The sequence below is a fragment of the Sciurus vulgaris genome, assembly GCF_902686455.1.
Source record: "Sciurus vulgaris genome assembly, chromosome: 2".
Classification (NCBI taxonomy): Eukaryota; Metazoa; Chordata; class Mammalia; order Rodentia; family Sciuridae; genus Sciurus; species Sciurus vulgaris.
This window is the reverse complement of record NC_136462.1, coordinates 123,560,918-123,587,531: the sequence shown is the minus strand read 5'-3', so window position 1 is coordinate 123,587,531 and position 26,614 is coordinate 123,560,918. Positions and strand designations below refer to the sequence as shown.

General features: G+C 38.4%; 1 protein-coding gene and 1 long non-coding RNA gene across 7 annotated transcripts in view; both read left to right on the top strand.

The window, feature by feature from the left end:
- The first annotated feature begins 4,055 nt into the window (after positions 1-4,055).
- The window catches only part of UBE2Q2 (ubiquitin conjugating enzyme E2 Q2), a 62,537-nt gene continuing 39,978 nt past the window's right edge, over positions 4,056-26,614 (top strand). For 2 of the 6 annotated variants that reach the window (XM_079128908.1, XM_079128907.1), the window contains exons 1-3: positions 4,065-7,879; positions 19,406-19,507; positions 24,308-24,412. In XM_079128908.1, coding sequence (XP_078985034.1) covers positions 7,691-7,879; positions 19,406-19,507; positions 24,308-24,412 — 396 coding nt within the window. In that variant the 5' untranslated portion in view covers positions 4,065-7,690. Of the gene's footprint in view, positions 7,880-19,405; positions 19,508-24,307; positions 24,413-26,614 lie in introns of all 6 variants that reach the window. The other 4 variants (XR_013762121.1, XM_079128906.1, XM_079128904.1 and 1 more) reach the window with 3 other exon arrangements.
- On the top strand, positions 8,270-11,125 carry LOC306654914. Its single transcript, XR_013762126.1, has 2 exons — positions 8,270-10,140; positions 10,243-11,125. It is a non-coding gene; the product is annotated as an uncharacterized lncRNA (long non-coding RNA).

The following is a 26,614-nucleotide window of genomic DNA, read 5'->3' as shown; positions in this document are numbered from 1 at the left end:
TATTCAAATTCCTACACTGCATTAATCGATTTTGGCAAACCCCAAACATGGAATCAAGTCCGTGCTTCTGTAAATTCCTCCTGGAAATAGCACCCCTTGAAGCCTGGAGTATAGACAGGGCAGTGTTGATTCGTGCTGCAGGTGTTCTGAAGAGAAGGACCTCAGGTTAATGAAAGACACAACAAGAAGCAAGCCAGGGGAAGAAATGTCTGTGTAAACCTCTGCCATGAACCCAAAGCATCAAGAGCTCTTACTCATGTTGTCCTTGGGAGATGGAATTCCTTCAATGAGGGATAAAACTTCGGAAAGGTAGGTTGAATTGGCTGTTCCTGGGCACTTGAAAATCATGTATTTGTAATTCAACTTCTGAGTTGCACCTATTTCAGGGACTTTTTAGTGATTAAACAACAAACAAAATTCGACAGTCAAGTATGTCAAATATTGGCCCTTTAAAATTTCTTTGCAAAATTCTTTTGTGATGCCTGGTGTGGTGCTGCAAGCCCGTAATCCCAGAGACTACAGAGGCAAGAGGATTGTAAATTCAAAGCCAGTATCAGCAATTTAGCGAAGTCCTAAGCAACTTAGTGAGACCCTGGCTCAAAATAATAAATAAAAAGGGCTGGGGATAGGGCTCAGTGGTTAAGCACCAGTGGGTTAAAAATATATATATATATTCCTTTGTGACTTACTTCTTTCTACCTTAAAAATCCAGAAGCCAATTTAAAATAATTTATTTGTTAATGACATGTATACGATCAATGCCAATATTTCAGAAAAAGAAAAATAACAGATAGAAAATTGAAATTTCCTGAAAAAAGTTGTGAATGTAACTCAGTGGTAGAACACTTGCCTACCATGCACAAAGCCCCAGGTTCCACTGCCAATACTGGAAAAAAAAAAAAAAAAAAAATCACCTGAAACGTCACCACAAAGAAATGTCCACAGTTACCATTTTGATGCATCCTTTCAGATATAGACACAAACTCATTTAATGGTTCCATGTTACTCTATCATATGGACATGCTAAAATGTATGGCACAAGCAATTTTAAGATTCTAGATCCTTTCTTGTCTTTTATGATTACAAAAAGAACTGGAATAAGTATTTTAACCAAATCTCTGTTTTTAAATTTCATTAATAAATACATAAATATCTTCAAAAGAGAAGGACTCTCATTTGAGAATATAATAGTAACAATAATCTTATTAACATACCTGAAAAGTTTAACAATAAATGTGGGAATTTGGCTCAGTGGTAGAGCACTTGCCTAACATGTGCAAAGTCCTGGGTTCGATCCCCAGTATTGAAGAAAAAAATGGTAAACAGTAGTTCTGTTTTATCAGAAAACACTTAACATTTAAATTTTCCCAGTTACCTCATAATTGTTTTTTACTGCCCTCACTTTTGGTAACTACATCTTAACATACAGGCTTAGTTAGTCCTTTAGGATAAATGCTTACATTTGAAATTATAAGGTCAAAGGTATGTTAAACTCAGATCCAGAAAGATCTGGATGTTTTCATTCATTAACCTTAGACATTCTGAAAGAATATTTTTGCATTAAAGTCACTGTAGAAGGAACGAGGAAGAAATCTTTTTATTTGAGGTTTTCATATGCTGGGAATGGGAGGGGTGTGGTTATTATTACAAAGATTTATTATTTATTATTTTAAAAGTTTCCTAATGACATATTATAGTCCAGTCTGATTGCCCTCTTCCTCACCTTCATTGGTGTTTGGGGGGTCAGGAGGGTCTCCCACTGCACTTATTAGCCTCTCTGGAGAAGCATCCCTCCTTCTCAGTAGCCTGAATGGTCTTCCAGAAGGAGCTGGTATCTCTTGCTCAGCAACCAAGAGTGTATTTGTAGAACACAGATTCCAATCAAGTGAAGTTCCTATGCCACCCTGGTCATTCAGTGCTAATTGATTTGCATTTATATTTACCTGTAATATTTGCCTTTATATAGTATTTATAATTTATTTAGAAGCAGTGATGTAGTGCAGACAGACAGATCTGGGTTCAAATTCTGACTTTGTCAGTTATTTGTTGCATGATCTTGGGCAAATTATTTCTCTTTTCTGAAATTTAGTTATTCAGGGGACATAATGAGAATTTACTATGGTGGCAACAAAAATGAAGTAGTTTGGTATGTAGGAGGTACTCAATAAATTTGTGTTATATGGGTGAATATTTGCTAACTAGAAACTTATGAAAAAATTTTTTTTGGCTAGAAGAACTTAGTGCACACCTTCTTTAGAAAACTAAGTTCAGAGAAAATGTGAAATTTGATTTTTGTTGGTTATTCACTTAATAAAGTTATTAAGCACTGAGTTTGTGTCAGGCACTCAAGAAATAATAATTAGTAAACATATGGTCATTTGCTTCAAGGGGTAAGGAAGAATAGACATGTTTTTAAAAGATCTGTACTGAGCTGTGATATAGAATTATTTAGGGCTATGTTATCCAATATAGTGGCCACCATATAGTGGCAGGTATAGAACTTTTCCCTCAGTGCAGAAAGTTCTACTGGTAGATCATCTGCAGATCTACCTCAAACTCATACAATTTCGAGGTGTTCTACTTTGAGTTGGAAGCCCCTTATGATATGGGTGAGAAAGAAATGACAGGCGTCACTAACTAAAACTAAAATCAAAGTCAGGTGTTTTATTATAAGCCAGAGTCTGAACTCGGGAAAATTTTAGCTTAGGAAACTTTCTGGCTGAGTTGACTGCAGTAAAATAATGAGTCACTTGGTCCCGGCAGGGACAGGTTAAGTTTCCTGTGCCTACCCAGTAGCTCTGTGGTTGTCTGGACCTCTGCGGCCACAAGTGATGGGTGTATACTGTATCAGGGAGAGGTTCTCACGGCTTCCTCAAGATTTTCATGGAATTAGATCACTTCTCCTGCAAAGTGTTATCTAAGGATATCACCTGGTTTTTACTTCTGGTAGTCTTCATTCACTCAACATGACTGAGTGAGTGATTTCTATGTCCCAGAAATCATCAAGGGCCATGGGCTGCAGATACGAAAGGGTTAAGATGAAAACTTCATAAACTATCAGAGGAGATAAGTGTGAAAACAGCTAATCACAACCAAGGCACAATGAAACAAGTGCTACAACAGGCCAACTGCTGGGAAATTTTGGAAAAGGAGATTACATTCAATTTACGGGTAGAGAGAAGGTGTGAAAAAAGAGATGGCATTTGAGTACAGCCTTAAAGGATATGTTGGAACAGAATAGCATGGAATATGCTATCACTGGAAATTCTTCTACATTCAAGTTTGAGAAGTCTGAAGTCCTTCAACTGGGTAGATCGTGGCTTCTGCTTTCACCCTGAACTTGCTCTGTCTTCTTGGAGACTTCCAGACTCTCCAATCATTCTCTTCTCATGGTCCTTCCTGTACTTCTAGGGGAGATTCCACGAACAGGGTTTTTAATAAATTTTGTCCGCACTCCCTTGTTCTTTGTATTTATCTGTCTTGTTAATCCCCTACTTTGCCTTGCTAAAATCAAGGTTATCATTCTTTACCAGGTCTTTCAACAACTCTCTAGTCTGTTTCCTGGTGTCTTCCCCAATTTGCTTTCCAGTCCCCCTGCATAGAAAGAGGTAGAAAGAGGGATTTCTTTCCAAGAGTAACTCTTTCATCTCTTCTTCCAGGGTATAGTTCTATGTTTTATCTTCTTACTCATATCTCCAGTTTTTTATTTAAAAAAAAATTTTATAGTTGTAGATGGACAGAATGCCTTTATTTATTTTTATGTGGTGCTGAGGATAAACCCAGTTCCTCACACATACTAGGCAAATGCTCTACTACTGGGCTACAGCCCCAGGGCCCATATTTCCAGTTTTTATTATCTATTCAAGGCTCTTTCCTTAGGGGTAGATCAAGGGGTTGTAGGGCACAAAGTTTACTCAACCTTGCAAATGCTTGTCAAGAAAAAGAACAAAAAATTATAAACACCAAATTAAAAGTTAAAGTTAAAATTTATTCAGAAGGAACCTGTGTAAGGGGTCCTGAGGCTTATTTCACAGTATGTCCACCTCTGTCCTAAAATAAAAATACACCAAACACCAAAGCTTCCCTTTGCTTTGCTATTGCAAAGGAGGAGATATTCCATATCTCCGCCTTATCATTCTGAAACTTCTCAAGAACATAGTCTATGTGCACTTTCTTCACTTCCACATCACTTTGACCCCATGCCCGCCATTTTATTGCAATGACTTTCTCTAAAACACCATTGACCTCTTAACTTCTGAAAGCCCATGACCTTTTCTTGGTCTTCAGCTTTCTAGTCCTTTCTCAAAATAATTTGACACACAGGTCATCCCTTGACTTCTTAATATGACTCCTTTCCCAATGGTGGTCTTTCTTCAGAGTTCCTTTAACAGCCCAAGTTGTCATCCCTCCTCTGACTCAATGATGACAACTGGGCTGTGGCTTTCCCATCACCTGTGTGTGGCTGACACACATTATATATCCCATCCTTATAAACTTCAGGCCTAAGGTACAAATTCTCTACCTGCAGTACCATTAGCACACCAGCCCTTCCAGCTACCTGTTCTAGAAATTTCAGTGTTACTTTCAATAAAACTTTCTCCCCTTCTATTCCCTCATCATCTTTTAAGGAGCCAGCAGTTCTACCTTAGACATATCACTTGAATTGGTGTGGTCCTATTTCCACTGTCAATTGCCTTACTTCAGTTACTCACTTACTTCACTATTGATTTGGACAGATCCAAAGGCTCTTGTTGTTTGGCACTGGAGAACCTCACAACTGGGTGTAAATTGTCCCACTGAATCGATGTTAGGCTGATCTAGAATCTGGGTTTCCTGCCTTTTCTTGGTGGCTACTTCACTTCTTTAAACCCACTGTAATCCTTTTTGTACACTAATGCCAGATTAATCTTAAAAGTGATGACCCTCACCAAATGAAACCATAGACCCTGGAAGGGTATGTTAGGGCTCCAAAAATCAGGTCACAAATGGCATCTCAGCTTTCTCTCTCTTGGCTCCTTTGCTATACTGTATAACCAAGTGGGTTCTTGAACATTCTCTGAACATAGTTATATTTCTATGCAAGTAATATCTGGAATTTATTTCTTTCTCCCGTGATAGTAGTTCAGTAGTTTGAATCTCTCCTCACATGGTATATTAAATGACTGCAAATCTAACGAGTGATCCCATCTATTTGCTTGTTTGCTTTGTCATTTCTGGCCAATGACACATGAGGGAAATCTGCTGGGAGGATTCTTGGAAAGGTTCCCATGTCTTGGACGGACATGTGGAAGAATATATCCTTTTTGCCTCTGGATATTAGGTCTGGATATGATCTGCAAAAAAGTTACAGTCAGCTTGCTCTTAGTCTGATGAAGGAAACAGAATTTGGGCTCTTGATGATATTTTTAGGGCTCAAATCAACCAAACCTGGACCTGCTTTGCCTCTAAACTTCCTATCATGTGAAGTAATATATTTCCTTATTTTTCAAGCCATTTTCAACCAGTTTTCTGTTATTTGTAGTCTAAAGCACCAGGAAACTTCTATATGCACCAGGAAACTGCTATTTGTTAAACTTCTTGAGGAACTATAATCATCTTTTTTGCTCTATTAGGGCATAGCACATTGCAGATTCTCAAAAAAGCATTGTGAAATTAATATTTGTACGTAGTTCTGAGATATAACCAATTAAAATAAATTGCAATTTAGGAAGCTCTTTATTGTCTTCCATCAATTTAGAGGTAAAACAAAGCTTAGACGGATTAGATAACTTGTTTAGGGCATTTTATTTCTCAGTCCTATTTTTGACCAGGTTGTTCACCTTCTCTTCAGATCCTTGTCTATGACTGCCATATCTGTTAGGGTCCTGAGTGTGGGGGACTGAAGGAAAATACAGTGACAAGTCACAACTGTGTTTAACCCGGTGCTAATGCCAATACACCATGTAAATTATTTCTTGCTTAGAGCTCAGGACTGGAACATCTTCTCCTCCCGATCCCAGTGTCTAGTACTGGAATCTCTGCAAATTTTACATGCAGAAGTATTTTTCTGGAAAGATGGATCATAGCTTTAATTAGATTCTCAAAGGGGTTTGTGAACCTCTAAAGACTGAGAAGCACTGTAACATGTTGTAATACTCAGGAGGACTGAAAATAAAAATTTTAAAAATGTTTCTTACTCAGTGAACTTAACATCTCCCTGTGTTGTTCTGTATTTTGTCATTTAAGGGGATCAGTAGACCAAGGACCTCCTGTAGATCATGAAGCAAGAGGCATTTAGGCACTGGAGGGTACCTCTTATCGAGATCAGTGTAAAAAATGCAGGGCCCTTTGTTGAAAATTTAAGAATTTCAAGATGGTGGCAGCAGAGTACTAAATTAAGCACTGGGTCCTTCTAAGTTAGAAGTCCCGTGTAATTACATGGGTCACACACCTCTGAGGCTGGTCCTGCCTCTAGTGCACATTGTACTGCACACACTGCCTTCCCAATTATCTTGTATTCCTTCGAACTGCAGTTCTTCAACTACTTTTGGAGCACCTAGAATGTGCCAGGGATTGTGCTCAGTGCTGGAGATTTCAGATGGCCTCTGTGTGTCGGGCAGAGACAAAGGAGAAATAAACAGGAAAATACCAGATAGTGATTGGTGCGGAGCAATAAATTTGGATAGGGTGATGTGATATAGAATGGGTGGCTATTTTAGGTTGGATGGTTAGGAACCTCTGACGGGTTGAAGAGTTATCTGGGAAACAGGGCAAAGAACTCAAGGAGACATAGAGACTTAAGACCGGATGGGGGAGGGGAAGAAGATACCAATAAATGCCAGAGTGAGTACCGGTGGTGTTTAAGGGCAAGGATGAAATCATGGGAGATAGGAGGGAGCAGCTGGCGGTGGCCAAATCATCGTCTTCGGTAAATGAGCTGAGAGCAAAGGAGAAAGCAGCATATTCAGCGAGAAGGTCCTTAGACCTTAGCCTATCGAAGTTGTGGTGCGGACCAAATTTAGAATAGTCGAGATGAAACTAAACTGCGTGCACCTTTGTCTATCACCGAGGGCAAGTGAGTGAGTGGTTAGCTGAGGGCCAAGCCGGTAAGCAGCCCCCTGGGGCCAGCGTGCCTCTGCTACTGCGCCGACGTGGCCGGTGCAATAGGCCGCGCACGTGTCTGGCCCCAGGCCGGGGAGCGCGGGGGTCTCCGGCACCTCGTGGTGTGCCGAGCCAGGGAGCCACCTGGCCTCAATCCTCTGGTCCGCGGGTGCTAGTCGCGGAGCAGATGGGCTCGGCGGAAGGGGGCTGGGTCCTGGCGAGGAGGGGGCGGCCGGGCGCGCGCGCACTGGCCGCGGGCACGCGCCGGAACGGGGGCGCGCAGGGCGATGGGGGCGGGGTGGGGGCAGCCCTTTCCCAGGCGGTAGCGGGGGCGGCGACGCTGTTGCCCTTTTAAGCCACGGGGCCGCCGCCTCCTGCCGCTGGAGTCGGTTACAAAGGGAGCAGCCGCTCGGGCTGCCGTACAGCTGCCCGCTGAGGCCTCGCGCCCCTCGCCATTTTCCAGCCGCGCTCCGACGCGGGTCGCGGCGGCGGGGAGAGGCGGAGCCGCAAGAGCGCGGCCCGGGCCGGCCCCGCGGGGCGGTCGCGGCCGTGACGGCGGCTCCGGGCCCAGCTCCCCTTCCGCACCCCTCCCGCCGGAGATGAGGGGAAGATGTCCGTGTCAGGGCTCAAGACCGAGCTGAAGTTCCTGGCGTCCATCTTCGACAAGAACCACGAGCGATTCCGCATCGTCAGCTGGAAGCTGGACGAACTGCACTGCCAGTTCCTGGTACCGCCTCCGGCGCCGCCGGGTAGCCCGCACTCACCGCAGCCGCCGCTCACACTCCACTGCAACATCACGGTGAGGAGCCCGGCCGCTGCCCCGCGGGGCCAGGAGAGGGCGGACAGGGGGCGCCGGAGTCCCCGGACAAAGGGGAGTCTGCCCCGAGAGGCCCCGGCTCCCCGGGCGGGGCGGGTCCGCCCCTTTCCCCGGCGAGTGGCCCGGCCCAGGCCCCGCTGGGACGGCTCCGGGCTTGGCTGGAAGGAGGCGGCGGGCGCGTCTCTCCAGCTCCGGGCGCGGGGATGGCTTCGGGGCTGTTGGCCCCTCACGGCCCCCGTCGCCGCGCCCCGGGGTGGAGACCACGGCGGCCCCTGCCCTCGCCGGGTCGCCATGGCCGCCCGCAGCCGGCCTGCTCCGGGAACCGCGGCGCGGCGGGTCGGCTCCCGCTGTTGTTTGAGCCCAGGTGGGGAAAGAGAACGGCCCTGAAGTTTTAGCGACTCATTCTTCCGTCAGGTTTCCCTCGTCCCTGCTTGCTCAACAGAAAATTTTTAAGTTGGTGTTTAAGGACGAATTGAAACGGATTCACTGAAGGAAAAAAGTTTAGGACGCAGCCTCTAGTACTGTTGGGAAGTATCCTTTCCCCGCGACCTCGCTCCGCGCTAACGTGTTTCCGAGAGGCGCATTGTGCCTGGATGCGGCAGGTGGTGTGACGGCTGTGTTTACTTAGCCTCTCCTGCGCCTGAGCCCGAAAATTATTGGTAGGGAAAAGGAGATCCTGCCCAGGTTGACTACCCAGAAGATCATGTTCTGTTATAACGCTGAAAAGACACTTTAAAAAAAGCTCACTCTTTTCATTTAAGCGGAAAGCTCATTAGAAACCCGAAACTTGGTAAAATAATGAAGTATTAAATAACTCTCTTCATAAAAGTGTATCCTGAAGCTCCTCATTGTGGAATGGATTTTAGGGTATTGGTCCAAATGCAGAAAATACTTTCTTGTAATAGGAGGCAGGGTGGTTAAAACCTAAGTCTTTAACTCCTTTTGGTTAAAGTCAGTGGGTGTACTCAAATGGCTACAGCTTGGTGGGAGTTTGCCTTGAAGTTATTGAGGTTACACTAGTTTCGAGACTCTGGGGAGAAGGTGGGTACAGTATCCCCCACACCTCCAAAACAGAACTCTACAATTTAGTGCTGTAGTGAGGAGACCATTCACTAATGTCTTGTGTGTTCTATTGCGGGCACTGGGGTTTCAAAACTGGACGAAGCAGCCCCTGCTTTGAGAACTCAAGATCTCTGGGGAGAGTTTTATATAACCCAGTGTGACACCTGTGATGTTATGAAAGCCAAAGAGAGCAACAACTTTGGAATTGGGGGAGGTAGCCTCAGAGCAAACTTTTGAGGAGTTGAACTTCCACAGGTGAGTACAATTTTGGAAGGCTAAGGGAAGAACATTCCAGACAGAGGAAACTCCACCCAAACAGGAGAAAGTGTGTGGTTTGCTTAGTAAGGGACAATTTATGCTCAGACTTGAGAAGTCCAGGATTTAGGCTGGTGAGGAAGATTTTCCAAATCTGGGGAACAGAAAGAAGTGAGCATAGAGTAGGTATTGGTATGGAGACTGGCCTGGATACCTTGGAGGGTGATTATTTTGGTAGAAGTTGGGGTGTGGCCAGGAAAAGGTAGGACTGATTTAAATAATTGGAAACCAAACTCTGTGCTGTGGGGAGCTACTAAGTTAGGTAAACTGGGATGTATCTGCCATCCAGGACTAGAAGTGGTCTCAATAGTGGGTGGCACTGCAGGAAATACATGTATGGTTTTGACTATCTCAGTGTGGATGGTGTTGTGGTTCTGTGCTGGCATTTACTGCCAGGTGTACAGGGATGCCAAATGTTTTGTAATGTTCAGGCGGTCTGCCACATGGAAGAATTATCCCTCCTAAAATGCCAGTAGCGCCCCATTGAGAACCATATTGGAGGCTGATAGAAATCTGTTACAGACAGATAATGAGTAATGACCTAGACTAGGCAGTAGTCATGGGAGTGGAGTCAGAAGTGAATTAGACACATTCAGAAAGGAGAGTTTGGTGAGGACTGAGTACTAGTGTTGGCAGAAATGATTAAGGTCGAGCTGCTAGTAAATTTCACATTATCAGAAGATAATTATTATGGATGCTCAATATGAGTGGGACAAACATACAATACTTGAACGTTGTAGAGAGACCATGTACCCAGCCTCAACATTGATAAACTTTTACCCAGTCTTATTTCATCTGTACCTCATCTTGTATTATTTCAAAGCAGATTCCAGACACATCACTTCCTCTTTTAAAGAATCTAAAAGGTTTTTTATTTTATTTTTTTGCGGTACCGGGGATCGAACTCAGGGCCTTGTGCTTGTGAGGCGAGCACTCTACCAGCTGAGCTATCTCCCTGGCCCTAAAAGATTCTTTAAACATGGATGTTTTGATAAAATTGTTTATGTTGATGCTATTTGCTTAGAAGGAAAAGAGCAAAGAAGAAATGGAGATGAATTTCAAGTGCCAGGACCTCTCTACTGTGTTTGTGATTTGTTATTCTGTGAAAAATTGTAACTCATTTAAAAAAAGAGTTATAGGCTGGGGATATAGCTTAGTTGGTAGAGTGCTTGCCTTGCAAGCACAAGGCCCTGGGTTCAATCCCCAGCACCGCAAAAAAAAAAAAAAAAAAAAAAAAAGTTTGACCCATCCTTGTTTCCCTTTTAGACAACTCTTCTATATGCCTTGCACTATCTTTTCCATGTTTACCAAGACATCCTCATGCAGTTTTTGTAGTAGTTGTGAATGGTATCTCACTAGTTGTTTCTTTACAAAACATGCATATTGGATCCTGTTATTCTCTAAAGATACTGTGCTCTTTTTTTTCCTCAGACTTCTGTGTAACTTTTTTGCATGTGAAATGTGTCCCTGACTCCTACCTCTTACCCAACCCCAATCTGTTCTTCCATGTTGGACTGCTCTTCTGGATCATGTTCAGTGTATGGTGACATTTTCTCCTTTCTCCCTTCTTTATTTTATTTTATTTTATTTTATTTTTTTAAATATTCTTATAGTTTGTAGTGTTTTAAGTCCTTAAATTTTTTTTTTTTAATTTGGCAGGCAGAATGTTCTATAATTGTGCGTTTTATCTTCTTTGTAGAAATTTGTTTTATTGATTGTATGACCACCGTTCTAGGTATATTCTGTTGGAACAAAATTAACTGCTAAGAGTTTGTCAAAAATGCAGAAATAACATCAAGAAGGTTTCATGGATAATGTCTTAAATATTTAAAAGCTTACTAAGGGCTTGATGAAATCTGTAATTTGACTACATATGAAAGACGGAGGGAAGTAAAAAAAAAACAAAAACAAAAAACAGTAGATGTTCTACTCTCTAGGCCAAGGTAATTGAGCTTTTTTTTCTTTTTTAAAATTTGTCCTGATTTGAATATGAAGGGAAAAGAGTACTTTTTTCAACTACATGGCATCTATCTTATTGTTTTCTGTGAATTTATGAAAGATTGTCTGCTATACATACTTAAGTATTATTTTTCCATTTTCAGAAAATAAGTCAAATTACCAGTCAGTGCTAATGTCCAGTTGCTGTGATCACATCTATAAAGCAAAGCAGCTTGTTTTAATAACCTGTGCAGCCTTATTTGGAACTAGTATATAGCTTTCTTTTAGTCCGTTTGAAGTATTTAGCATAAGCTGGCAACTCCATTACTCCCTTTATGGACTTTGCATCTGGGAACTCTTGGTAGGGATTTGTTGTTTAAGAGTAAAAAAAAAAAAAAAAAAAATCTGCCCCGGAAGTTAAATTAACTGATAAACAAATGAAACTTCATTTTTATATTATTTGTATAGCATTATTTTTTCTCCCAAGTGGCTATTTACCAGGCTGTTTTGGTGGAGCATTTTTGTTTGTTTAGCTAATTAAATTTTTATTCATCATTACCAAAAAGCCTTTCCTTCAACAGCAAGATACTAAATTGGAATATGTAAACCTCAGAGAGAAAGGTTTAGTCTTTACTTAGTATTTAGGACCTTTAGCAAATCACTTCTTTTACTGTGTTTCTTTATAAAGTAGATAATACTTTTTATCCTAGAAGAAATCTCTTTGGCAGTTATACTGTACAAATATGAAAGTGATGGTGTCATTTGTGACTGAATAACATTTAATTTGAAATTGCTTTATTATGACACCTTTTTGTTGGAAGTAAGGCAATGTTGTTAACCTTTTCATTTAAAATTTTTCTTTTTTAGCTATTAATGGACCTTTATTTTATTCATTTATTTATATGTGGTGCTGTGAATCAAACTCATTGCCTCACACGTGCTAGGCAAGTGTTCTACCACTGAGCCACAACCCTTGTCCCTGTTTTTCTGGTTTATACAATGATTAAAAAGTAGTCCATCACAAGTTGTACAAAGGAAATAATGAATAAATCTTGACTGAGGAACCTAAGATCTTTTCTTTGGTTTATGCTCCAGGGACAGGTTACATTTCCAAATTGAACTCTGGGAGAATGTTTGCAATTATCAGAACTGTCTTGTTAAGCTCTTACATGGTACTTTCAGTCCAGAATCATTGTTTTAATTTATCTGATCAGTTTCTATAATGTAGGGCCAAATTCGTAGTGGTTATCTATCCTCCTCTATCCCTATTTTTGTGCCTTTCCTAGGAAGATAGGGATATAAGAAGAAAAGATTTACGTTTCCCTTTCATGAGTGGTGTATCCCTTAGTAACTTGTGTGTGTGTTTTTTTTTTTGTTTTTTTTTTTTTTTTTTTTGTTGTTGTTGTTTTTTTGGTGGTGGTTGTTGTCATCCTTGTAGTTCTTGTTTTGGCTAAACTCAGACCCAAGAGAAGGAAGTATTAGGTAAGTGTTAGCTAGTTGAGGGGTGGAAAATTGAATTGAAATACTTACTACCAAATGCAAAGCATTAGTGGAGAGTAATAAAACAGAACTTTTCCCCCAAGGCCTTTGTAACAGCAGTCTGTGATTATCTTCCAAAGATCTTTCTGAAAGACAGTGCCTAGTCAGAAGAACCGTGGAATCCATTCACTGGGTTTCTGTAGCTTAGGTGGTTCAAATCCTTTTCAGCACCATTGTTTTCTCTGCCTCATTCCGCTTAAAATGGTGTTCTGAGTAACTGTAATTTGCTTCCTGTCTTTGAATATTTAAGCATTTTTTTAAAAAATCACATGGGCATGTATGCATTTTTCTTCAACTATTAGCATTTTTACTATGCTTTTTTGGGCTCAGGGTTACTTAGTTGTTTACTTGTAAAATGATTAACAGGAAACTACATACACACATTTGATATTTTGTCAGATCACTTAGAATTTTTTTAAGGTATTGTCATTCTGTCAGTTTATTTTATGCTCCATTCCACATTTATTGAACAGCAAAATGTGAAAGTAATGTGTCTCATAACACTATTGTGTCTTTGAACCTTCAAGAAGTATGTTCATCAGTTTTCAAAAAATTACAAAATTCCTGCAGATAGCTGTGTCCATTTGGAAAGATGCCCAAAACTGAGCATTCTGGTGGTTAACTTTGCTGGCTGGTGCTTGAGGTAGACATGTTGTTGGTCTGTAATTGGTTTATGTAGAAAAATGTCATTTCAGAATAAGACAAAAAGACTGCTAAAATAATTACAGGTAAGAGATCAGCTTGATTAACCTTGAGTTGTGTTAGCCCAGACAGATTAGGACAGTTTTATGGTGGTGATGGTAGTAGTGATGAACTTGTGTAAAGTATGTCCACTATGGTAAACTTTATGGTGACAGAGACAGTTTCATTTTTACAAGCCTTAACATCACTATAAAACTAATAGAATGGAGGAGAGACAAAGGTCCTGAATAATTAGAGACTTGTATTTGTCTTTCAGATTTTCATTACTGGTGAAAGCACTTAAACATTTGCAGCAGGAAAAACTGCCTGAGATTTTTGAGCACCATGTAATGCTTAAAAACTGGCACATCACAGGTCATTTTAAAGAGGAATAACTAGAAAACTATCTTTGCAAGATAGGTGCACAGCTTGTAAAAAAATACAACATAAACTTGTAAAAATTACAAACATTATGAAAATTGGAAAGTTTGATTTATATGAGATTGAAAATATTAATGCATAGGTTTAAGTATTTGTCACCATTTCACATGCCTTTCAAAGTAGATTGTCTTGTAAATATTATACTGAATAAACCTTGGTCATCTTTTTTGTTTATATATGTTCCCTCTCCCTTTGAAAAATGTCAGATTGTTTTGTAATTTTTTTCATTCAGCAGTATTGTAGGTATGTCATAGCTTATGCCTCTGTAATGTGTTTAATTACTGTGTTTTATGACAAACCATCTAGTCAGCCATTCTCCTAATACTGGATATAGAGGTGGCTGCTGCTTTCCCTCCCTCTCCCATTTTAAGTAATTCTTTGAACATCAACACCTAGATCTTAGATCCTTGTGCATATAGGTAATGTCTTTGAAATGTTCCTTAAAATGGTGTCTTTCAGTTCTTATTGCTGAATTGGTTTCTGGAGATAGAACAAATTATATTGTACATCACACACTATAGAAGTTTTTTTTTTTTTTCCCTTTCCAGGTACTAGCATTTATTTATCAGATTGATAAAAATGTTATCAAGTGTGCAATGAAATGAGTTTCTCACAGTCATGGCAAAAGTATTGTTACCAACAGCCCTCCAGGAAGCCATGTGGCTCCATGTTTTCTCCCAGTTTGGCAAGATGAATGCTGGCTACCTTAGACTGGCCAAAATTGTTCCTGTGACTCCAGGTCTTATAGAAAGAGAGAAGTGTAATCTAGTCTGGAGAGAAGTCTAGTCTCAGATTTTTCTGGCTTCACCCACCTGACAGTTCATCACTGAGAACGGGGTGGGTTCTTAGAGTCTTTTATTTAGGTTTTGTGTCAAGGGAGGCAGGTAGCAAAAGCAGCTGCAGTGGAACCAGATTGGTGAAGAAAGGAACACACACGTTCTGGGGGAATAGGGAGAAGTGGAAAAGGGGAAATGGGAAGGCAACAATTCTCAAAGTTTTGGGGGTAAGAATACCCTCCTGCTTTAAAAAAATGTATTGATGGCCCAAGGATTTTTTTTTTTTTTTCTTCCTGTACTGGGGATTGAACCCAGGGGTGCTCTACTACTAAGCAACTTGCCTGGTCCTTTATTTTTTTATCTTGAAATAGGGTCTTGCTAAGTTATAGAAGCTGGCCTCATCCTTCAGCCTCAAGTTGCTGGAGTGACAGGCTTGAACCACTGTGACTGGCCTAAGGAACTTTTTGTTTGCCAGTTATATCTCTTGATATTTATCGTTAGAAATTTAAACAGACAGGGCTGGGGAGACAGCTCAGTTGGTAGAGTGCTTTCCTTGCAAGCACAAGGCCCTGGGTTCGATCCCCGGCACCGCAAAAAAAAAAAAAAAAAAAAAAAAGACATTTAAACAGACATATTTAAAACATTAAACTTATTACATGTTAAATGTTTTTATAGAAAAAACATTTTCTAAACCTAAAAATTTTAGAATAATAGCCGGGTCTCCCCACCACGCCACCTTCTTTGTCTGCTGTCATTTGCTTCTGTATTCAGATTGTGGTGTGGTTTTTGTTTTGGTTAAAATACAGCGTTCAGCTCACATAGATACCTGGTTGGAAAAAGAAATACTTTAATAGCCATTTTTAGATAATTGTGAATACATTTTTTTGATACTCTGCAAAAATTTGGTCTTTCTTGAATTTTCCGGTGTGGGGGATCGAACCCGGGGCCCTGTGCTTGCAAGGCAAGCACTTTACCAACTGAGCTATCTCCCCAGCCCTGGTCTTTCTTGAATTTTGAATGGGTCTTCTATTTCATATTACATTTATTGGCCACTGGAAATGATTGGTTCATTGAGGCCTTCTGTTTGTTGAGACATTTCATTATATGTCAAAAGGTCATGTTCATTTATATGATATCACCATGAGTCTACCACAGTACTTTTGTATGAACTACTGCAAGCCTGATAGCCTCCCAAGTGTTTCAAAATTGAATTTTTGCCTGAAAACTTGAATTTTATTTTTGTCAATATATACTGTTCTTTGTTTTCCTTGAAATGACAGGTTCTCTCTTTTTTGAGAAAATGTCTGCCAGAAACCCAAGTTGGCATAACAATTGTTTGTCAGTCATCCATCCTTTCAAGTAAAAATAGTATTTCATTAATGTTAAGGTTAGTTCACTTCACATGTCAGTCATACAAGTACTTTTTCTCTTGTTCTTTAGGAGTGCTCATGTATATTTCCTATTTCATTACTTGCATATTAAAACAACATACTTAAGGATCAATATTTGCATGACTATTAGTAGTCCAGTGTCATTGCCTTTATTTGTACTAAGGTACCAGTAGTTTTACCCACCACTGTATTTGTACTTTTATGCAAATATCAATATAGTAAAAATGGTAATTAACATATATCTTTTTTTTCCTTTTTTTTTTTTTTTTTTTTGCGGTTCTGGGGATTGAACCCAGGGCCTTGTGCTTGTAAGGCAAGCACTCTACCGACTGAGCTATCTCCCCAACCCAACATTGTATTCTTGTAAAAAAAAAAAAAAAAAAAAAATTTAGATCTAGTGGGGTCTGAGCGCCCCACTTTGAGAACCATTGAAATCGGTGAACAGATCTGTTATATATCCTATCTCACATACAGGGTTAAAAAAAGGTCTTAGTAACTGAGCTCAGTTAAGAGTTTTTCAGTTTTCTTTAATATGGTTTCGAGGAATCTGTCCAGAGCAACAACCCGTATTTGTTTTTCTCATGCAGAAGTTTTTTAGACAAATACTAATCTATACATTGAAGTTCTTAAAAATTTTTTTCTTTTAATTGTAGATGGACACAATGCCTTTATTTGTTCTAATTGGTTATACATGACAGTAGAATGCATTTTGACACATTGTACACAAATGGAGCATAACTTATTCCTTTGGCTGAGTCACACCAGTAGTGTAATCATACTTATATATAGGGTAATAATGTCTGTCTCATTCTACCATCCTTCCCATCCCCACCGCCCTACCCCTCATCTTGCTCCCCTCTGCACAATCCAAAGTTTCTTCACCCCCAAAGATCAGCTTCCCCTTATCAAAGAAAACATTAGGCCTTTGGTTTTTTGGAATTGGCTTATTTTGCTTAGCATGATATTCTCCAACTCTATTCTTTTACCTGCAAATGCCATAATTTCATTTTTCTTTGAGGCTGAGTAATATTCCCTTGTATATATGTACCACATTTTCTTTATCCATTCATCTGTTGAAGGGCATCTAGGTTGGTTCCATAGTTTAGCTGTTGTAAATTGAGCTGCTATAAACAATGACGAGACTATGCCACTGTAGTGTGCTGATTAAGTCCTTTTGGTATAAACTGAGGCGTGGGATAGCTGGAACAAATGGTGGTTCCCTTCCAACTTTTCTGAGAAATCTCCATACCGATTTCCATAGTGGTTGCACCAGTTTTATTCATTTTTATGTGGTTCTGAGAATTGAACCCAGTGTCTCACACGTGCTAAGCAAGTTCTCCACCACTGAGTTACAGCCCCAGCCTGTACATTGAAATTCTGTCTAGCTTTGCTTTGTTTTTCAAAGGCTAAAGTAAATAGAAAACAGTAAAAATTTATGGCATGTTCCCAAGTGAGAAGAATTTGGAGAAGAAAAGGCAATGCTCAAGTGGTTTTCTTTAAAACAGGATTAATTCTAAAGATAGTTTATCTTTTATCCTATAAAGAGATTTGGGACACAGAAAGAAATGAGAATACAAAAATAAACTATTACCAAACAGGTGTACAAGTACCATTAATCATGTCCTGTTTCAGTAGTTTTTTTTTTTTTTAAAGAACTTTTGATAAAATACTTTTAAAAATCCTCAGTTTATGTGGTTTCAGCTATGTTATAATTGAGCTTATAGTTCTCAAAGCAATGGTTCTTTCAAACTGCAAAATTGTTTTAAATTGTAGTTTGTGATAGAATGGAATATTAGAAATTCGTGGTATTTGAATTAGCAATAGATACTGTTTTGTAACAAAAAAACTTAGCAGTTTAAAAACAATAAATGTTATCTCAGTTTCTGTGAGTTAGGGATCTGTGCACAGCTTACCTTGGACTTACTATCTCAGGGTCTTTCATGGGGCAGTGAAGTTGTTGGCAGAGGCCAGTCATCTAAGGCTGGACAGGTAGAGAATCCACCTCCAGGCTCACTCATGCACTTTATGGCAGGATCCATCTTCTCATAGTGTTGGACTAATTTGAGTGCCTCGGTTTAACTGCTGGTTATTGGTCAAAAACCTTTTTTCACTTCCTTGCTAATATGAGCCTTTCCATAGGATAGCTCACCACACGGCAGTTGGTTTTCATCAACTGAAAATCAATGGAAAGAGCACGAGAGATCAGCAAGATAGATGTTGTCTTTTTGTAACCCAGTTTCAGAAGTGACATCTTATTATAATTTTTGCTGTATTTTGCTTGGTGGAAGTGAGCCACTAAATCCAGGGGAGGGAATTTTACAAGAGTATGAATACCTAGAGGTCAGGATTATTGGGGCCATCTTAGAGGCTGCCTACTAGAGAGCTCAAGAACATTGTCTGTGAACAGACCATGGCTATACAAGGAGAATGACTATCTCAAAAGCCCACCTCCTGTGGCGATTGAAAGCTGACTGTAAACTGTGGCAGCTGTTTTGCTGTTTGTTCTGCCTTCTGACATCTGCTATATTCAAGAAATAATCTTAACTTCATTTAATAAATTTGTTCCTTTAGAAATAACATTCTGTGTTAGTTTGAAAAGGAATGGAAAATTATTAGGAAAAAGGCAAAATGGGATAAATTTTAGATCTGTTTTTTAGTGGGGAGGGAATCTCAATGTGACTTCTGTAATTAACACAAATCGGAAGTCAGGAATGAGTAGAAGATCTTGAAAAACTGATTTTTTTTTTTAAAGTATTTTGCAAGGATTTAGAGACATGTAATCCTTGGCTTTGCTTTAGGAATTCAGAATTAGATCTCTTCTAGATGAAGTTTAAAAATGTAGACTTCTATTAAAAGGCAAAAGTAGTGCAGTTTAAATCTATAGACTGCACTCTGAGATTGTTTTAACTTTTTTTTGTTATTCTTTGAGAGTTTTATTATGATTCTAGGTATTAAAGCCCTTGAAAAAGATGAAAGCTGGAGAATCCAGGCCAGAATAGACCTTTCTGTGTAAAGGAGGGAAACCTATTTCCTTGGTCCTTTACCTTTTGTTTTTGCTTTTGAAAAATTGTAAGTTTTACAGTGTATTCACTTGTTTTAAGTCATGCTGCTTGCTGGGTAAAGTACTTCTGTCTTATTTTTAGACATATGAATTATGTGGCACGGACTGGGCAAGATTGAACTATAAAACTTTGCTTTTTAAATTCCATAAAAGGAAATTTGATTATCCCAACATGGATTTAAATGTGTTACTTATCCTCCCTGTATACATTTTGCTTGACATTTTGCCATTTGGTGATAAGATTTAATGCATATCTGGGTTAGTCTCTTTGTGAATGTGTTTTACATAGGTATTTCTATAACAGGAATCTTACCCATCTTCTTCACCAATATGGTTTGTGGACTCCGATGACCCAACTCTGACATCGGTTCTGGAACGTCTAGAAGATACTAAGAACAACAATTCGGTGAGAAAATAAACCAACGTACTTTCTTTTTTTCTCATTAATGGTACATATAGAACTTACGTGTTAAGAGGTAATGTGATATAAAAACATGATTGCTAATTTTAACAGGAGTCAAAGACCTGGGTGTGGATTCTTTTTGTTTTTTGTTTTTTTCTTTCAGCTTTTAATTTTTAAATTCTTCAAGTTGTATTTACTACCTGGTTTCTTTCTTTTTTTGCCACAGGGATAGCCTTCTTTAGATTAGGAATTAGAAGCTTCTTTTCCCTGCATCCTAACTGTTAAACCAAATAAGCATTTTTGATAGACTAGCTAATGTGGGGAGTAGAAAAAAGGAAAAATACTAATGCAGATGTGAAGGGATAATGATAGAATGATGCAAATACTAGTGTTAAGGAATTGCTTTTTCTGTCAAGGATCAATAGCCTGCAGTAAAAGCCAAAGATATTCAAATAGAAAGGTTTTTTTTTTGTTGTTGTTGTTGTTTCTTTTCTTTCTTTTTTTAATAACTAGCAGTCCCCCCCTTATCAGTGGGTGATATGTTCTGAGACCCTCAGTGGACACACAGATCTGTGGACAGTAGTGAACCCTACATATACTGTGTTTTATTGTATACATACCTAAGGTTTAATTTATAAGTTAGGTACAGTAAGATTAATAACAAATAATGAAATGAAACAATTGTAGCAATATACTGTAATAAAAATTATTTAAAACTTTTGAGTTGTTTACTTCTGAAATTTTCCATTAAGCATTTTGGGACCTTTTTGATCCAAGTCACTTGAACTGCAGAAAGCAAAACTGGGGACAAGAGAGAACTACTGTGTAAAGAAATGTATCTTCATTTTATAAAAATCAAAAAAAATTTTATTCTTTGATTATGAACTCCTAAGTGTTCATTGTGAGAAAACTAGTAAAATATAGTCAAGCAAAAACAAGAATATTAAAATCTTCCTTAATTTCTTTATCTAACATGACCAATAATGATATGATGACTATTTTCTGCCAGGTTTTTTTCCCTCTGCTAGTAAAATACATACACCCTTATACATATGTTTAAATAATTAAGGTCATATTCTTTAGTTTTCTTTTTAGACATTATCATTGTATTTTTCCCATGATGTCACTTTTCCATGTATGGAAAAGTACCCATCATTGTTTGCAGGTGATGTTATTGTTTACCAGAAAATATCTAAAGGAATCAACTGAAAAAATTTTTTTAAAGATGATTGGTTAAAATCTATTTTATAAAAATCAGTAGCATCCCCAAATTTGTTATCAGATAGCAAACATAATACTATTTTACTGGTAATTACAACAAAAATTAAAACATTTAGGAATAAACTTAGATGTGCAGGGCTTGTTACCAGTAAAACTCAAAAATTTTGCTGAGTGAAATAAAAACTTGGCTACTGTTTGCCTGAATGGGCAGGCTCCTATGTTGTAAATATGTTGGTTACCCCCATTACTTCATATTATTTTATAAATCTAATGTAATACCAGTAAAAATCCCAACAGATTTATTTTTGGAACTTCACAGAATGACTCTAAAGGTTATGAAGAGCAAATAAGCTGGGATCATGAGTTCAAAGCCAGCCTCTGCAAAAGTGAGGTGCTAAGGAACTGAGTGAGATTGTGTCTCTAAATAACTACAAAGTAGGGCTGGTCAAGTGCCCCTGAGTTCAATCTCCAGTAAACCGCCCCCCCCCCCCAAAAAAAGAGCAAACAATAAAAAATAAAAATGTAAAAAGGAAATAAGATAACCTGCCCATTCAAATATTAAATAAAATTAAATATTGTGTACTGGTTCTGGGTGAGTCAGAAGTTTAGAAATAGTCATGCAGATGAGAATTTAAAAGGTGAATTTTAAATCAATAAATATTATATATAGTTTTGAGAGAACTGACCATTTGGGAATATGTCTTTAACTCAAATTTTTGCCAAAATAAGTGATAGCTGGTTTAAACACATCTATTCTTAAGAACAGAAGAATGTCAGTTCGAAAATATTTTAAGAATTAAGGTGGGTATGGAGAGCCATGAAAGGTAAGAGGTAAAAATTAAAATAACACATGTTTACATCTCTGGCACAGAAGGTGATACAACCTGTTAATGCCACCACCTTTTAGGAAGTTGCCTTTGAAGAACGAGAATACCACTTCTATAATAGCAGGAGTGGATTGCAGCTATTTTTCAGTGTCTAAAATGTTCCATCAAAAATGCTCATACAGTTTAATGAAACAGGATATAAAATTGGGCCAGATTTTATTTTAAAAATCAAACATTTACATGAAGGAAAAAAAACAACTTGCCTTTCACTCTATTTTATAGCTTCTGCCTAGTTTCTAGAGAGAATAAGCTGTATTTTTTCCACTTTTAATTCACTGAACTCAAATCTGGATTCTGCCTTCATTATTTCACTAAGATTTGTCTTCTAGTTGTCTAATCTCATGGCTTCATTTTTAGTCTCCAAATTGCCCCCTCTGTAGCATTTTGATACTGTTGATTATTCCCTTGTTGAAATATTCTTCCATTCAATAAGCATTTATTACTTAGTGTCACCAATAGTTGGTTAAATAAAAATTTTGTGTATAGTTGTATAATAGAATATTCTGTTGAGTTAAAAAAGAATGCAGCCAGTCTTTCTGTAAGAGTATATGAAATTTCTAAGATATTTTAAGTGAATATGCAAGGAACAGAATATATATCCAGTCCCTTTTTTATACAGTGTTTTTAAAAAATAATTCTGTATGCTGGTTTATCCATACTCCCCCCCCCCCCCCCCCCGCCCTGATGAATATAGGAAACTTGATAGAACACAGAAAAATATTTTTTAAAAATACTGATTGGCTTGTATGCAAGACTTTGTGATAAGTGGTGGGTATAAAAAGACAAAGCATGTCTTTGTTCTCTGAGAATTGATAATCTAATGGGGACGTCCATCAGATCACTGTCTCCTATTTTTACCTCTTATTTCCTTCTTTGATCCTCTCTGAGCTATTCTTCCTTGATATGTCTCTTCTCTTTTCATTTTGTGCTTTCTCTGAGTAATCTCTTCTATTGTCATTATTCAAGTCATGACCTATAGTCTAAGGATTTATACATCTGTATCTCTAGCTAAAAATTATTTCCAGAGTTTTAAATCCATACATATGTATCATATATATCCAGGGAATCTCAGATGTGCCACGAGTTTTTAAAATGATCACATCTCAGTTTACACTCACCTATTACCTAGTACTATACAACCCTGTCATTTTTTTCTTAATTCTCATTGTGATTGTGATTGGGACAAAATGAAATAATGAAACTGGACACCTATACCTGAACCTGGGAGTATCTTAGAGCTTTTTTTTTTTTTTTTTTTTATGTCTCTGATCCCTAAACCCCCAAATTAATAAGCTTCAAAGACCTGTCAGTTGGCCTTCTGAATTTCTTAAATCCTTCCCTATGATCTTAGTTTCTTCCCTTATCCCTCACTTTTTTGGGGGCTTAAGGGGTGGGGTGGGAGTGGGGTCAAGAAATTCCTAAAAGGAGTACTACCATGTTTTTCTTGTTGCTTTATCAGACTCCACCATCCTGCTGCCTGTACCACAGTGCTCCAATAGCTCCTCCTCTGCTGGAGTATGAGTGTCCAGGGCTGTGTCCTGATCACCCTGCCTCATCTTCATTGTGTACTTAATATAAAATAGAGCTTATTATACAGATAACAAATCCAGGGACTGTTGCTTCCTTTTAAGCATAAGGATTTTTATTTGATATCCTAATTTAGTGTTTAGCCTTCCTCATTTCCACTTGCTTCTCTGTCCACTGTGGAAAGGCATATTCTTCTCTTGGTTTAACCCATTCTAATCCTGTGTCTGCTTTCTTAGTCTTTTATAAACCTGTTTCTTCCCCTTCATGTCTTGGTCAGACACACCCAGGGAACTAGTCCTGACCAAGTGAAGTAAGTTGTTGTTTCAGCTCCCTTTTGAGTCTGCCAGGTATTTACCATTCTTCAATTGCAGTTGTTAAATGTTGGGGAAAAAAAAAAAAAAATTTAAACAATGAAAAACATGTTTGTGCACATAGTTTAACTTGCTTACTTGATTAAAGTAAATGTGCTTACCAAATAACTTGGATTTAAAAATGGAAATTTAAGGAGCTATTCTTAGCAATTTTCCTAGTGATTTTTTTTTCCTCCCTGACAGGCACTTAAGAGCCTATTAAACATCAAGTGTTTTCACAGAAAGTTTCATTTAATCTTTTTACCATTCTGAGAAAGTTTTGATTGCTTTGTTGTATACACGGGGAGATTGAAACCCAGAAAGTTAGATACTGTATCCAAGATCATCTATATTCCAGCGCTCAGTCTACTAGATCACATTTGCTTCTGTACTTTTAAATGAACATGAGTGGTATATATAATTTCCCAAATTGATATATAAGCACCACCCGTTTTTTGTGGCCTTATTAATGCATTAATTTTCTCTTGTCTGAAGTTGTAAATTTCTGAGAAAAGTTAGCAATTAAAAAATTGGCAAGGTCTGGAACTCCCTTCCTCTGCCTTTTTGTTGATGTCATTCTACTAGGGATCAGTTATCATACCCAAGCTGTAGCTGCTCTTTTTGTTTTTGTTTTTATGGTAACATTTTTACACTAGCAGCCCTTAAAATATTTTAGTCTATATTCTCTCCATAGGCTGCAGTTGGGCAGTAACAACCTTTTTCATTTCCTTCTGGATTGATTACAGTAGTTGTAGCATTGTTCATGTCTTCTAAGGACTCTGTAACACAATGCTTATTTACTGAAATGTGTTTTGTAGCTTCGTCAGCAATTGAAGTGGTTGATATGTGAACTCTGCAGATTATATAACCTTCCTAAGCACCTGGATGTTGAGATGCTAGATCAACCACTACCCACGGGTCAGGTAAAGTAAAAATTCTCTAGTGTTCAAGAGCTGAAATAAATTGTCTCAATCAAAAGTAAAACTACGATGGTTTTTCTTTTTATTATTGAGCAACTTACTTAGAAGTTTTGATGTTCCTATTAAATTGCCTTTTTTTTTTTTTTTTTAAAAGGTACTAAAAATACACTTTTCATTTCTTGGAGCTGCCTGTATTTAACTAGGATAGGCAAGCAACTGCCCTTCAACCCACTGTTTTGTTGTTAATATTTCTGGTTTCTATAAATGTTTCTTCTTTCTTTGATAGTTTGCCTTTGCTTATTTTAATACCTTCACTAGAATGCCATCTCCTTAAGTCCATCTATGCTTTTTTTGTGTGTGGTATTGGGACTTGAACCCAGGGGTGCTGTACCACAAAGCTACATACCCAAACTATCCCCTTTTAATTTTTTATCTGTACTACTTAAGGCCTAACTTGAATGTTATTTTCTCTAAGTAACAGGAATTTCTAGTAACTCAGCTGGACATGGTAGTGCATACCTGTAATCCCAGCAACTTGGAAGGCTGAGGCAGGAGGATCACAAGTTTGAGTCTAGCCTCAGCAGCTTAGCAAGATCCTGTCTGAAAATAAAAATGGCTGGGATGTAATTCAGTGGTAAAGAACCTCTGGGTTCAATCCCCAGTACCCCCCACACCCCCCAAAAATACACATACACTAGCTCAATACCACCCCTAAGTAAACTTCCTCTTTTCCAGTTTGTTTTGGAATAGAATTAACTATTTAGGCATCATTTACTGACTTTTACTATAGTAAATGAAGATTTAGCTCTTAAACCTTTACTTCCCCACCCACCTGTCCTAAAACATTGTGTTTAGTCATATGAATAATCACTAGTTTATCATTAGGACTTTGTAGTATAGAGCCAAGTTTTCTGTTATATTTCCTTTCTTATACAGCCTTTTGTTTTGTAGCATTTGTGCAAGCTGGGTGCAGTGCTGCTTGCTTGTTAACCCAGCTACTCAGGGGGCTAAGGCAGGAGGATTGCAATAGTGAGACCCTGTCTCAAAAGAGAGGTGGAGCTTGGGATATAGCTCAGTGGTAGAGAGCCCCTGGGTTCAATCTCCAGTACTACCAAAAAAAAAAAAAAAGAAGTTTTTTTTTTTTTTTTTTTTTAACCCCTTTCTGTGATTTCTCTCTTTTGTTCCTTTGGGTTTTCTGCAGTGACCTTGGCAGGGTGTCCTCTGGGCTGACTGTTCAGCTGTTATCTTTAGGTGTATCTTGTCTGCTTTCCTAGAGTAGATCCATCGTTTTCTGGATCTCATGTTGTCTTTTTCAGCTTACTCTTTCATTTTGCCTGAGGACAACCTCAAGTAAAAACCTGAGAAAGCATGAAATGGTGGTCATTTTCTGAGTTCTAGCTTCTGAAAAAATGTAGTCCTGAGTTTGGGTTTTGGAGACAGACCACAGTGTGTTACAATCTTGATTCTGCTGCATATTAGCTTATACCTTGGGCTGATCATTCAGTCACTCTGCATCATTTTCCATTTGCAAAATGGGGAAAATAATAGTACTAGTACCTATATTTTGCAGGGAACCATGAGCATTAAATAAGTTGGTACATGTCAATCATTTAGAACATTGCCTGGTGCATTTATTCCTTAATAAATTGTAACTGCATCATATTTCACCCTTTCACTTGATAGTTTGGTTGAATTTTTAACAGGTTGATTATCTTAGGTTTTCAAAGATTATGCTTCTTGTCCTCCAGTCTAAATGGTGGTGTTGAAGCCTGGTGTCATTCTGAGTCTTACTCCTTTACACACTTTCTGTCTGAAATACCACAATGGTGTACTTAGTTGTGGGTCTTTGTCATTCATTGTGCTGGGTACTTAGTAGGTATAGGTCTTTCCAAATTTGGAATCTTGAATCTCATATATATTTTTTTGCATTAACTTTCTGTTTTCCAGTTTATTATGGGATGTCTGCTAATTGGATTTTTAAACCTCTGGGTTTGAATTTTCATCTCTTGTACTATCGCTATACTCTTAATTTTAAATTCTGGAATATTTTCTTCAACTTTGGAAATTTTACTTGGACAGTTATATACAACTTTTAAGTTTTTTTTTTTTTTTTTTTAATTTATTGCTGCTCACCCAGTGACCTCAAAATGTAATGGCATAAAACAATTTCTTCCGCTCCTCACTGTTGGGTGGATTAAATAGGCT